The sequence below is a fragment of the Phyllopteryx taeniolatus genome, chromosome 18 (assembly GCF_024500385.1).
Source record: "Phyllopteryx taeniolatus isolate TA_2022b chromosome 18, UOR_Ptae_1.2, whole genome shotgun sequence".
NCBI classification, from domain to species: Eukaryota; Metazoa; Chordata; class Actinopteri; order Syngnathiformes; family Syngnathidae; genus Phyllopteryx; species Phyllopteryx taeniolatus.
In genome coordinates this window covers 8,630,362-8,644,531 of record NC_084519.1, presented here as the reverse complement: position 1 = coordinate 8,644,531, position 14,170 = coordinate 8,630,362, and the positions used below count along the sequence as shown (strand labels likewise).

The 14,170-nt window shown below is 42.2% G+C and overlaps 1 protein-coding gene across 1 annotated transcript in view; it reads right to left on the bottom strand.

Moving 5' to 3' along the window:
* The window catches only part of LOC133468590 (afadin-like), a 95,624-nt gene that overhangs the window by 27,213 nt on the left and 54,241 nt on the right, over window positions 1-14,170 (bottom strand). The window contains 4 exon segments of the mRNA XM_061754669.1: window positions 5,765-5,845; window positions 9,151-9,257; window positions 12,670-12,868; window positions 13,729-13,872. Of these exon segments, the coding sequence (XP_061610653.1) occupies window positions 5,765-5,845; window positions 9,151-9,257; window positions 12,670-12,868; window positions 13,729-13,872 (531 nt within the window).

The window sequence follows — 14,170 nt, the reverse complement described above, 5'->3', positions numbered from 1 at the left end:
TGACCTGCGTTAAAAATGTTCGAGATGTATCGTTTCTTGTGTGTTAGAGCTATGAATTGCTCTATTCAAATATCAGAATCCCAGGAATGCACAACGTAGTTAAGAGCTGATGAATCAGCTCTTAACTATCTGACCCACAATGCTCCAACAGTGTGCCTATTTCCTGTGTGTGACACAAGATGGGTCGTTTAAATCATTCTGATGACTTTGGTATGTTCAAGCACAGATGTAAGAGCCTCCCAGCTCTCCAACAAGCAAAACCAGAGGAATTCCCACCATAATTGTTGAAAATATTGTCGCAGGACATTTTAATAAGCTAAAAGGAGGAATGAGCAATTGATTTTTTTGCAAATGAATCACATTTTCAAGTACCGGTATTTAGTAAAAACATGCACATGTACGTGCTAAAATGAATGGACAGTGAACCGGTTACGATTCAAAGCATACAACATCATGTGTCAAGGACTACACTCTCTGCTCACATTCAAACAAATGCTACAAAACTGCTAAGATAAATGGAGCCTAAACATATTGAAAAAGCAACAAAAACTGTTTTAAGGGCAAATAAATGAAATGCAATAATCCCTCGTTTATCACGGTGGTTACATTCCAGAAAACCTCTGCAACAGACAAAATCTGTGAAATAGCGACCAATTATTTATTGTATTATTTATATAAAGTTACAAGTTTTATATATGCAATTCAATTACAATGTCATACATAGAGAGGCGCAGGCATTCTATTTGTCCACTTGAGGTCGCCATCCACACGTTACACAAGCACATGCCTTTAAGGTGGGCTCTGCTTGAGTGATTTGAATGTCAAACCATGCATACATACATGCCTTTAGACGGCTAAAGCATTAGGCACTATGCTTCACAGTGACAGTCCCGGCAGTGTAGGCAGCGCAAAGCATCATAGAAAGTAGGGCCGGCAGATCCTGTTGCTTCCCAGAATTCTTTGCTGGTTGGAGAAAATCAAGCTAAGCGTTGCTCTTTACTTGCATTTGTTCATGTCCATATTGTTATGAGCATGTGCATTAGCATTATTATATGTCGGGCTAGGTTGTCATTTTTGAAATTTTTCCATTAAAAGTCTGGCTGTGGCTTGTGTGTTAAACAGTAGCATTCCAGTCATGTTCACTGCATCACTAAGCAACTTGGTGACTTACCAAATGTCTAAGTTGAAATTGCTGACTAAGATTTCTTTTTAAGAGGTAATTTGTCCTTATGTGAGTCATTGCTGCCATATAATAGTAAAATTGCCAATAATGCTAACTGTATCAAAGATGTGCAGGAGAGTAACTAACTGGACTATGCTGATAAAAAACAACAACTATGATGCACTGAATTCGCCACAAGTGAAACGTGATTAGGGTTTGGCATCAAGAATCGACATAAGAAATAAGGTACACATTGGCGCTACCAGGTTTGTAATATATTCCAAGTCGAACAGAGCGCAACGGCCTATTTCAAATTGAAGGCCCACGAGGAAATTACACTTATCAGCTTCCACTTGGTACACTCATGAAATCATTTGGAGTGGCTAAATGCAGATTGATTTGAAGCAGAACAAACAGGCACCATTTTGGCACAAGTGCAACACATTTCTTAGTAAAGCCTCACTATTTGACTGCAAAAGTCCACCACAAGAGTTCATACTGATCATTTGCACCTGTGCCTATTTGCATTGTGTCACGTGTTTAAACAGGAACACATCAGGGCCTGAAGGCTTCTTCTTCTTCTGAACTATTTTCATGCCCCAATTGGCCTCACCCAGTGCCTTGAATGCAGCGCTAAAAATACAAGGTGAAAATAAAAGACAAATGTGCAAAAGTGCCCGGTGAAGCTGACAGAATGAGATTTGGGGGGATGGTGCAAACAACTTATCTTTCACAGGAAATCATACATCCCCCCATTGTTGCTGACCACATGGGGGTACGGGGCAGTCTTTTTCCAAGCTATTGTTCCACTTGTGCAAGCGTTCCTCCAGCCAAAACAACAAACACACATGCAAGACTTCAAAAAGGCGAACTTTGGGTGCTCTCATTGTTTCGAAACTCAATTGTACAACCAAAACAAGAGTCCTTTCATATTGTGAATGTTTTAACGTGGCTGTGCGTGTCTGCGAGCACATACGCGAGGTGCAACAATCATAACACACTTTTAAATCTTATTATAATCCAGGGATTCATTTTGCGCATTTAGGTTTTTCAATATTAACATATAAACATTGATTTCATTTACATTCAGCAGTTATCTGATGGAAGGTTTTTGAAAAATGCTGAAAGACTCCCTAATCGACTGATCTAATGGTACAAAAAAATACAGTGGAAGCTGTAACGTCAAACAAAATCCGTTCCTGGGATCTTCGCATATTGTTTCGGCCTCGATTGTGTAACCAACAGAAGAGTCCCTCCGCAATCTGAGTGATTTAACGCGGTAGTGCACGTCTGTGAAGTCAGATGTGATGAGCGACAATCATTACCCGACTTATTAGTTTTTCCAGGAAACGAGCAGCCGTTCAGCCAATTCTTTGCTTTGACTTTGCAAGCAAAATTTTGAGATACAAGTGCTGTATTGTGGCAGTTAACTCGACTCACTTCTCAACAAGCAGAAGTTAGGCAGATAGTTAGCAATTTTTCAAAAACGAGGCTTTAACCTATTTAATGCCACTCCGTTCAAGTCTAGTGTCAAACTAAACATAAAAGAAAGAGTATTACACATTACAACCACATAACTTTGCCGCTAGCTTAATGCTAACACACAATGGGAAACGCAGTAGGCAAATGCTAACAAATAGCATCTATGTGGCAGTGTTATAACCCTTTAATAAGCAGCATATATCTGAACACAAAACGGTGCAGAAACAGACACACAACAACAATACAAGCATATATTCTTCATAGAAAGTTGTCTTTGTTTGTGTTTGCATGACTGTATTATACTGCCACCCAGTGGCCAAGTCGCACACACCTCAAGGAGCTGCAATGAATGATGATGCAAACTGTTTGATTCTTTACATTCTATACAATTAAAAAAGACTGGAAATTACCAAAAAATACACTACTACAGAGTGCTGATTTCCTCATTAAAAACACATTACAACATTTTTTCTTTTTTTTTTCGGAGAGGCTGAAACGAATCAATAGAATGTACATTCATTTCAATGGGGAAAGATGAGTGTTTTGAGTGACGAGCGTGGTCACAGAACGAAATAAACTTGTATCTCAAGGCACCACTGTATCAGTAACTGAATGGATCAATTTGTATAGTGCAGGTGGCTGCAAACACATGCTGACCAAGTGCGTGTGTGTGTTTGTACGTGTGTATGTACACGAGTTTAACCATTAGCCGAGCCTCCCTTAAAGCAAACAGAACTAAGCGACAAACCAGAAGGCTATCAAACCTGCCAGCTACCAACATGTGCAACACCTGCGCTTTATTCAACCTACATACGAAACACTTCAAACTTCACAATTTCCTTTTAAATGACACTTTTTGCACATTTAAATACGACAAACATACCTGGTCTTTCCTGCCCACTACGGAGAACCACATGTCCTGGTCCACACTGGTCCAAACACACACACACACCCACAAAACTACTCTTATCCCAGCTTGTTAGCGTGCACCAACAAGCTCTGTGACCTTAAAAAGTAGCATTGAAGCACTCCAGTAGTCTAACACCTGAGAAAACAGGAGGCGGAAGGACTAAATTCCAATCTGCAGTCTGAAAAGCTCCCGAGCGGCGGCGAAATTCCTCCGCAAAAGGTGGTGCGAGCTGGGACGCCGGCTAGTCAAACTGAGCACTTGCACTTAGGCGCGCGCAAACACACACACACACACACACACAGGCTTGTCAAACTGAGCACTTGTACTTAGCCACGCGCAAACACACACACACACGCACGCAGGGACGCCGGCTAGTCAAACTGAGCACTTGCACTTAGGCGCGCGCAAACACACACACACACACGCACACACACACACACACGCACGCAGGGACGCCGGCTAGTCAAACTGAGCACTTGCACTTAGGCGCGCGCAAACACGCACGCATGCGCACACACACACACACACACACACACACACACACACACACGGTTACATAAGGCAGAGCTCAGCCCCGTTGACTAAGAATCCAAGCTGCTATTTGACTAAATTCTCCCTAGCTGACAATCCCATCACACACACGCACACAAAGATTAGTTAAAAAAATAAACAGAGCAAAAAGGAGGCTACCTCCTGACATCCTTCCTTCCCACACAGGATAGCGGCGGCCATGAGCAGGAAAGAGGCTTTATTTTTATACTTCACCTCACTCACGACACATTGGAGAGACGCAACGGCCTTCATACAATGTTACAGAGAATTTCTAGATTACAACCCAGGGATTATTCCCGAAGACAGTGTTTCCCAAACTTATTACACCTATTATTATTATTAACCTTCTGAGTACCACCATTATGACCAACATTAAAATACAGCTGCGTAGCAGGCCACCGGGGAGCAGTGTAATACTGTCATGCACAAGAGTTTCACAACTACCATATGTGACTCAGTAGGCTGCAATAATTTTAGACATTTTTCGCAGAGGATAAAGAATACAGTTGACCCCCGCTGATTTATGTATTGGCATTTGCGAATTCACCCATTTGTGGATTTTTTGGGGAAGCTATCTCCTGTTATTCGCAGAAAACCTTGCTTATTCAAAAAATTTTTAGGATTATTTTTCTCCATGTCAATAATAAGGGAGCGTCAATTATTTGCGGATTTTGGCTAGTCGCGACTGGGCTTGGTCCTTATTCACATTGAATATACCTGTATGTATTGTTATATTGTCTGTCTACATGTGGTGCTGCAGCCTTTGTGTTCAAACAGCCACATAAAAAAATATTTGACCACTTTGTTTCTTATTCATTTTAATGCTTGGTATCACTTAAGGTATATTACCTGAAGAATCCAATGAACACCATAATACTTTGTCTTATTTGACATGCTTAATTGTATTCCCAGTGATTTTGGTTACTATAAAGAAAACCATGGAAAATGGCTAGATATCAGCTCTTAAATTTAACTTTGCTATTATAAGCTTTTCTTGTTGTCTTTGTCAAAACAAATGTACCTTGTTTTACAAGGCATAAAAAATTAATAAAATGCTGAAGAAACAAGGGTCGTGCAATATTTTTTTCTGTGAACGTAGATGCTATTTCCCATTACATGTTAGCAATAAACTAGCAGATTTTACGGCAAGATTATGCGGATGTTTTCAATATATTCAGTGAAAGAACATCTGAATGCTGATTTTCACCTCTTGATTTGGTGTTTTTAGTGTTGCATGGGACAGTGCTCCACAGCGGCACTTCAACAAATCCACAAACCATGACCTTCCAGAACCTTCTCTAAATAGAAGCCTAATGAGAAGAGCCTTGTAATTTCAGGAATAAGCATTATGGATTCAATTATTACAATTAAGGCATAAATATTTGGTCAAAGAACATCTTTTGACCTGTTTTGTGGGAGAGTATTTACACATGTGGACAGTGATCTACAGCAGCACTTTAACAAATCCACTAAACAGAACCTTCCAGCACTTCTGTTTAGTCTCTTGCGCTTCTATCAGACTCAACAGTGAAATCAGTCTCCAATCCCGCCACAGCCAACATGCAAGCATTCCGCTTATTTCCAGACTGCTCGCCAGCTCTTTATTATTAAAAAATGTTCCGGAACGGCGGGCGGCTCACAGCGGGGGTCGGGCTTACCTTGGCGGCCACGATGCTGAGCCCCATGCCATTGTGCTTCTTCAGCGTCACAGTCACCACCTCCGGCTCCTTCCTCATTGGCTGAGATGACAGACGCACAGGAAGGAGAGAAAAGAAACGAGTGAGTGACAGAGGTTCCTCCTGGCACCTCAGAGAAAATGTGTGCGTGTCGGCGGGAGGAAGACGGATAAAGAAGGAAGCAATGAAGGAGGAGAACGGCTGGTGGTTACTGGATGGGAGTCAAGAATGGAAACCATACCACAGCTGCATGCACGTACACACGCACACAAACTGACATACACACACTGGCGCACGTGCACACACACAAACATGCACACACACACTCAATCGCTTGCAAAAACACACCTAAACACACACACACAAATAAACACACATGCACACCGGACTCACACACAGGTGCACACATACAAACCTACAAACACACACGCACACAAACACACTCACAACACGCTGACAAACACGCAGACTCACACACAGGCGCATGCACACACACACACATTCACACACAATCGCATACTCACTCAGGTTCGCACACCACACGAATGTGTACACTTGCATACAAACTATCATTAACACACTCACTCACAAACACACACATGCTGTATACTTACAAACATGCACACTCACTCACAGTCTCACACTCGCAAATGTGCACACGCACTTGAACAAACCTCATTTACACACACACACATTAGCATTCTTTCATTCAGTCACTCACAGGCACATATGCACATACACTCATGCACACACAAACGTGTCCACTTTTACTCACACAGGCACGCACGCACACACACACAAACGCATCCACACACATGCACGCATGCACACACACACTCACTCACACACACACTGTCACACGCTTGCACAAATGTACAAATACACACGCACTCTCTCTCTCTGACTCACTCTGTCACACAAAACACATGCACACACACACACGCCATCTCATACACAAGCACACAGATGTGCAGGGTTGGGTGAGTGGGTGTGGAGGCTGAGTGCTACCAAGGGTTCCCACATCACTAGAGAAAATTCTCTCACAACGGCCGTCCAATACAAACCGGCTGGTGGCACACTTATGGAAAATAAATAGGTCCGCATCCAATTTGTGTGTGTCTGTGTGTATGCGCATGTGTGTGTGTTACCACCTCCTTTGTCAGTATTGTGTCATCGTGGGTGGTGACCACAAGGAAGTGACTGCAAGATGACACTTTTTTCTTTCTTGCCTGACATGCGAGTAACAACAGTGTCCATAACACCGTCTAGTTGTTTACTCACTTTCAACCAAATCCGCAGTGGTGACTGTCTACTGACGTAACGCTTTTACGGTCAACATTTCCCGGCCTTTGGCTAAAACCATAATAGCTGCTGAAAGGGATGTTTTTCTGTTTATGTGGTGACTACTTGTGGTAAAGAAATGAAAGTCCCACAAAGTGACTCAGAGATCCTGCAACACGTACATAACATGTATGTACGGTGCACGTATTATTTATTTTTTTGTCTAGTCGGGTGTGCTACCCTCAGATTCTACTGTAGTATCTGTGACCTTTCAGCGTGTATGGCTTTAAAAGGCAGGGCCTGGTCTGGTGAGGGACATGGGAGTCTGCGAATGAGAGTGCAACGTTAGCTGGCTAGTCCTGCTTTGATTGTGTTGTGTGGTGTTTGTTATACAAAGTAATACGAAAAAATGTCATCTTTCACAGAGAGCGTATGACACAGAATTGGGGGTGCAAAGTCCACCTGGAAATTGTTTCTATGTGCCCTGCGATTGGCTGGTGACCAGTTCAGGGTGTACCCCGCCTCTCGCCCGAAGATAGCTGGGATAGGCTCCAGCACGCCCGCGACCCTAGTGAGGATAAGCGGTAAAAGAAAATGGATGGATGGATTTACTTTCACTTTGCAGGTCCCCTTCCATCAGAATCCATTTTTTTCCTACTTTTTTATGCAAAACGTAGGTCAAACTGAGTTTGTGGCAGGTTTTAAGGTTGACATCTATGCGGTTTGGCGATTGAAGGCAATAGCCTTTGAACACCAAAACCACTTAGAAATTTGAAATTGTCGATGGTGTGATGTAGTTTTGGCAATATTCAAGTACCTGCCCACTTTGGGTTCCCTATTAGTGGGCCAACACTTGGTAAACTGTGCTGCACAATTATTTATACACACTGAATGGGCATTCGCTTAATTTGCGCCACATTAATATACTTCTCCCACCTCGGTCCTCTTCAGTAGGTCGTCGGCGTGCTAGCGTCCGGCAAGAGAGCGTGGTGAGCGGCAACGGTGGAGGGGGAGTATAAATAACTTCTGCGATCAAACTCTTGAGAGGGACAGAAGTCTGAACTAGATATTAAAGGACGTGACATTGCTATCTGGCAGACGCCATGATATGGACCAATTAGAGCCAAGTTGTTTTCCATATTTAAAATAGAGAAGATAAGTGATCCAATCAGAGCAAATCTCATTTACATGTGGCATAATAATGAGAAATTCGACCATCTCAAATGCAAGGGAGAAAAGACCAACCATAATCGCATGAAAAAGCTAACCTGCATTTCTAAGCCAAATTATCTTGCACACCCCATAATAGGATATCAAAGATGATCAAAATTAAACTTAAAAAAAAAAAACAGATAAAAGGGGACCTTTAACTCTTCTTCTTCCCTGTTGTGTTGAAAGCAATTGTAGTCACTGCAATTGATGTGCGAACGGGTACACAATTGTGCGCAATATGCCACTTTTCTGTGTAAAAGGCATAGAAGGATAAATGCCTTATCTTTTGTTATAGCTGTGACATGACAATTCTAGTGTAAGTCCTCTGCTACGGAGAGTCTGGGCGTCCCTGCTAAAGCTACTCCCCCCGCGACCCGACCTCGGATAAGCGGTAGAAAATGGATGGATGGATGGATGGATAGATGGTGTTGCTCATGTCCCACCTATTCCATGTCTGTGTTACTTATACAGAATAACCATGTGGGAAAAGGCCAGGAAATGTTGAATGCAATTCCAGACAGTGTGATAGAGGCTAAATTGTGCAATTAATCCTGTCATGAACATCAAACAAAAATGTCTCGCTAGTCAGCCGTCATCTTGGCAACACTGATGGCTGTGTGAATGTCTATGTGTGTGAGTGAGTGATTATGTAGAGTCATGAAATAGGTTTGAACAGGAATAAATGGGCCGATTACAGAGAAGGTATACGTGCGTTTTATTACTTAAACACACTCTCATTTTGTGATACAAGCTCACTCATGTGCAGTTACTTCAACGTGTGTGTTTGTTGCGTCTGTTCAGTAGAAATTATACCTCTTTCGATATCAGCCTGTAGCTGGGATCGCACGCACGCACGCACGCACACTATGTCATACCATGTCAGAGTTGTCAACAGCAGAGAAGTGGCTGTCGCAGTTGGCCCCTTCGAAGTGGACCGTCCACGTTCCGGGCGAACGAGGGTGGGGTGTCAGCCGGCAGAAGCCTGTTGGGCAAAATAAAAAAAACAACCACATATGGGAAGTTATACAATGTTTCCAATAAAACAAAACAAACATTGGACATTATTAATAGCAGAACCCTGATTCAACTAATTTGATTTCAATCAAAAAGTTGTTTTTCTGTCAATTAAACCAAAGGTGATCTTAAGAGTCATCACATTGCTGTGATGACTCATTGCTCACATCCACAAGGTGACACATTTGAACCGTGTACAGGAATTATTATATTTCTTATCCATCCATCCATTTTCTGAGTCGCTTATCCTCACAAGGGTCGCGGGAGTGCTGGAGCCTATCCCAGCTGTCATCGGGCAGGAGGTGGGGTACACCCTGAACTGGTTTCCACCCAATCGCAGGGCACATACAAGCAACCATTCGCACTCACATTCACACCTACGGGCAATTTAGAGTTGTCAATTAACCTACCATGCATGTTTTTGGGATGTGGGAGGAAACCGGAGTGCCCGGAGAAAACCCACGCAGGCGCAGGGAGAACATGCAAACTCCACATAGGCGGGGCCGGGGATTGAACCAAGGTCCTCAGAACTGTGAGGCAGACACTCTAACCAGTCGTTCACCGTGCCGCTTATATTTCTTATCTTGGAAAAAATTTAATGCGCCCATAAAAACATTTTACCACTAAAACGGAAGATTCTTACTTAAATCACAGTGTTTTTCATGTAAATGAAGTATTTTGCTGTTAAAACGCTACATTTGCTCCCAAAAAGGCTAAAATGGACAATGAAAAAGTTTTTTCTTTTAAAACACCGTTTATTGATGAAACACATTTCGGGCACAAAACATGACATTTGCCCTAAAATGTAATTTTTTTTACATAGACTAGTTTCTTATGTAATCACTTGTCATATTGTGGTTGACTTTTTGCAGTCTCACTGTATCGCAGATTTTTAAATTGCACGTATATCTATCTAATTGTATATTGCAGATTTTTCCACTACATTGTGAGATTTTGCGGTGATCGGTTTTCCACACGAGCTAAATGTTACTGTTACTATCATGTAGCAATGATCATGGGCCAGGAGGAAAGAGTGCATAAAAGACAATGTCCAAAGTTTGGGATCATTGCACATCTAAAAGAGACATATTGAACTTTATCTTCTAGGAAAAAATAAAGTTCAATATGTCTACTTCAGAGCAGAACTACACAACTGCACATCTATGGTAAAATAAACATTGTTAGCTAATTTAATATCACCTACCACTGCAAGCTGGAACGAATTGTAATACCTCCACCGGGGGTCAAGGATAGACACAGTTGCAAGTGCACTTTCAATCGCTTTATTGAACAAATGCTATCAAAATAAAACACGCCACAACTGACGCTGAGTCACTCAACTCAGAAACTGGTTAAACGGGTTAGCCATTTAACAGCCAGCCAACTCCACACTCTCACTTGCTGCCACCCACATCACTCACCTGGCCAGGCCCCGCCTTCTAAAGCCGCACATATTCAAAGTCTACAAAACTACAGTGTAGAATGTGAGGATGGTGGACAGAAAAAATACTTGCACCTTACATGCATATTATTTTGTACTGGTATCATGCATAAAGCTTTACAATACACTGTATATAAATAGGCGGCACGGTGGGCGACTGGTTAGAGCGTCAGCCTCACAGTTCTGAGGACCGGGGTTCAATCCCCAGCCCCGCCTGTGTGGAGTTTGCATGTTCTCCCCGTGCCAGCGTGGGTTTTCTCCGGGCACTCCGGTTTCCTCCCACATCCCAAAAACATGGATGAATAGGAGACTCTAAATTGCCCATAGGTGTGAATGTGAATGGTTGTTTGTTTGTACGTGCCCTGCGATTGGCTGGCAACCAGTTCAGGGTGTACCCCGCCTCCTGCCCGATGATAGCTGGGATAGGCTCCAGCACGCCCGTGACCCTAGTGAGGAGAAGCGGCTCAGAAAATGGATGGATGGATGTATATAAATAAATATATGGTCGCTTCTTCACAAATTGTATGTATTACAGTGGGTTCTGGAATGTAAACTCTGCATTAATGAGGGACTACTTACTGTATTTCATCATTAAAACTGTAGATTAGCTATAGAATGAAAATGTTAACTTTTTCCTTGAAAACACTTAAACACAAGACATTTTGCCACTAAAATTGCACGGTAAATGAAGTATTTGTGTCATGGTCTGTGTTTTGGTTTGGATTGTGTTTTGTTTTGCTTAAAGTTTTCCTTTGTTCCATGTTTTTCATGTCTTGTGTGCTCATTTAGTTATTGTGTCCACCTGTTCTCGTCAACCTTCTACCTTGTGTGGACCAATCAACTCCCTCCAGCCACTCGTGTTTTGTCAAGGTGTTCCTCATTGCCTCGTCAATCTGTTTGTATTTAGTTCCCTGGTTTCTTTCAGTTCTTGTCGGTTCATTGTAGTATGTCAATGTCAAATGTCGAAGTTGTCAGTTATATCACTAGTCATGTCTCGTTTCCTGTTTTCTTTGTTCCCTAGTGTTTCTTTGCTACTTTGCATTTAGATTTTGGACTTTGTCAATTTAGTATTTAGATTTTTCCACGATCCTTGTTTTCGGAAATTAAAACAATTTTTGAGACGCCTGCCTTGCTTCCCTGCACTTGGGTCCTCCACATTCTGCCTTGCCCTCAAAAACCTCAGTTCGTGACAGGCATGTTTCCAGTTTTAAGTTTACTCAAGGGTTTCTTTGTTACTTTGTGTTTAGATTTTGTTCATTTAGTATTTAGATTTTTCCATGATCCTCGTTTTACTTTGTTTTTGGAATTAAATATACTGCGTTGGCTCCCTGGACTTGGGTCCACCACGTTTTGCCTTGCCTTCAAAAAACCCCAATGTGTCAAAGACATGACTCGTGAAATAACTGAGCAACACTGCGATGTGACAATAACGTACTAAACTGAAAGAAACCAGGGAACTAAATGCAAACAGATTGACAAGACGAGTGGCTGGAGGGAGCTGATTGGTAGGTAGAAGGTTGACGAGAACAGGTGGACACAATAACTAAATGAGCACACAAGACATGGAACACAGGAAAACATGAAGCAAAACACAGACCATGACAGTGCTCTTCCCCCCCCCCCCCGAAGGAACGGATCCAAGACGTTCCCCAGAAGGCCAAACAAAGAAAGTCATCAAAACACAGACCATGACAATTTGACCATAAAAACAATATATTTGGTCGTAAAAAGGCTACATTATATAGCTTCAAATGTAATCAAATTGAAAACACTATTTGTACAGAAAAAGGCTATACCAAAAAAATGAAATGTAATATTTTGCTACTAAAATGGTAGATTCAGGCCAGTTTCTCTCAGTAAATCCAGCATTTTGTAACCTACATTCTTAACTGTCTTTGGTGTTAGTGTTACATGTCAACTGTACAAGTGGTCCTGCTACCTCGCTGCAGCAGCGGGTCGAGGAAGTCTTGCAGGCCATTGGGCATGCTGCGCACCACGTCGCACGAGTATCCGTCCTCGGGCAGCAGGAAGGGCAGTTGCAGGTCGGGGTCCTCCTCCAGCTGCACCTCACGGCCATCACTACGCGCCAGCTCGTCCGCCGTGTTCTCCGCCACTGCCACCACGTGGTCGATCAGCTCCTGGGAAAAAAAATGTGAGTTAAAAGTCCTTCTTTCCATCCTGTTGGCTTGTTTGCCAAAAGCACGGGGATCCGTGCTTGCGTGAGTTGTCTCCAGGTGCGAAGACCTCCTCCCAGATTCCAAAAACCTGCGTCTCGATGTCACAATGTGGACAGAATGATGACGGCAACTGTTTAAATAGCAATTGTAATTCAAACAGGTGAACAAGGTCAAATGAATTTCACCTGTACAGGTTATTAGGGATGGGATTCGAAAAATTTGATTCTAGGAATCCTTTGTTTTCTTGCCTGACGATACCGCTTCTTGATTCCTCTTAGCCCCCAAGATGGTAACACAAAAACTTGTTTTATGATGTAATTCTTGTGCCTCAATAGTGTAACAGATGGATTGAGTGTAATTCGATTAGTCTTGCCAAGAGAATATAGATATTTTGAATGGTCTTTTTTTCACTGCAAATGAGTATTTTCTTTTAATTATATATTTTATCTATTTAATATTTATTATATATGTATATACATGATGTATATTACTATCAGGATACAAAATATTGTCCATATTTTATCATCATTTCATCATTCATGATGTATAATGATAATAACATCAATGATATCATATACTGTATCATTTATATTATTTCAGTCCCTCACCCAAAGAGAATCACTAAGAGTATCGATAAGGAATTGGATTGACAAGCCATATCAATAATGGAGTCACAATTGCGAAATTCTTATCAATTCCTATCTCTAAGGGTTAAAGTGCATTTTCGGCTATGAAGTGTCTGAAATGTTACCCAAAGCCCAATATTATCCTAAGGTTTTTGTGAGTAGTGTCCATCAATGAATGCTCAGTGGGGAACTTACGGGCGGAATGTAAGGCTCATCGGGAGCACAGTGGTAGTTGGTCATGAGTGCGTGGAGCTGCAGGGAGTTGAGCTTGAAGCAAGTGCTGTGGATGTTCTGGACGTCTTGCATGGAGTATTTGTCCATGGTCAGCAGGGTGGTGGCCTGGACGAGACGTAGACACAGACACAAACACACGTCTTAGAACTCTTTGTATTAATACTGCTTCACATCTGTGTTGCATGGAGTACAGCAACTTCTAGGAACTGTTACATCTCACAGTTCCTAAGATCCTAGTGAAAGGAGTGGTGGGCAAGGTACAACCCAAATACAGTGGCGCCTTGAGATATGACCCGACTTTTAAGTTATTCAAGTTGAGCCGATTTTCTTTGCTTTGACTTGCAAACAGAAATTTGAGATACAAGCGTTCTAACGGGCTGTTCGGTCCCTGTACGACCGGAGT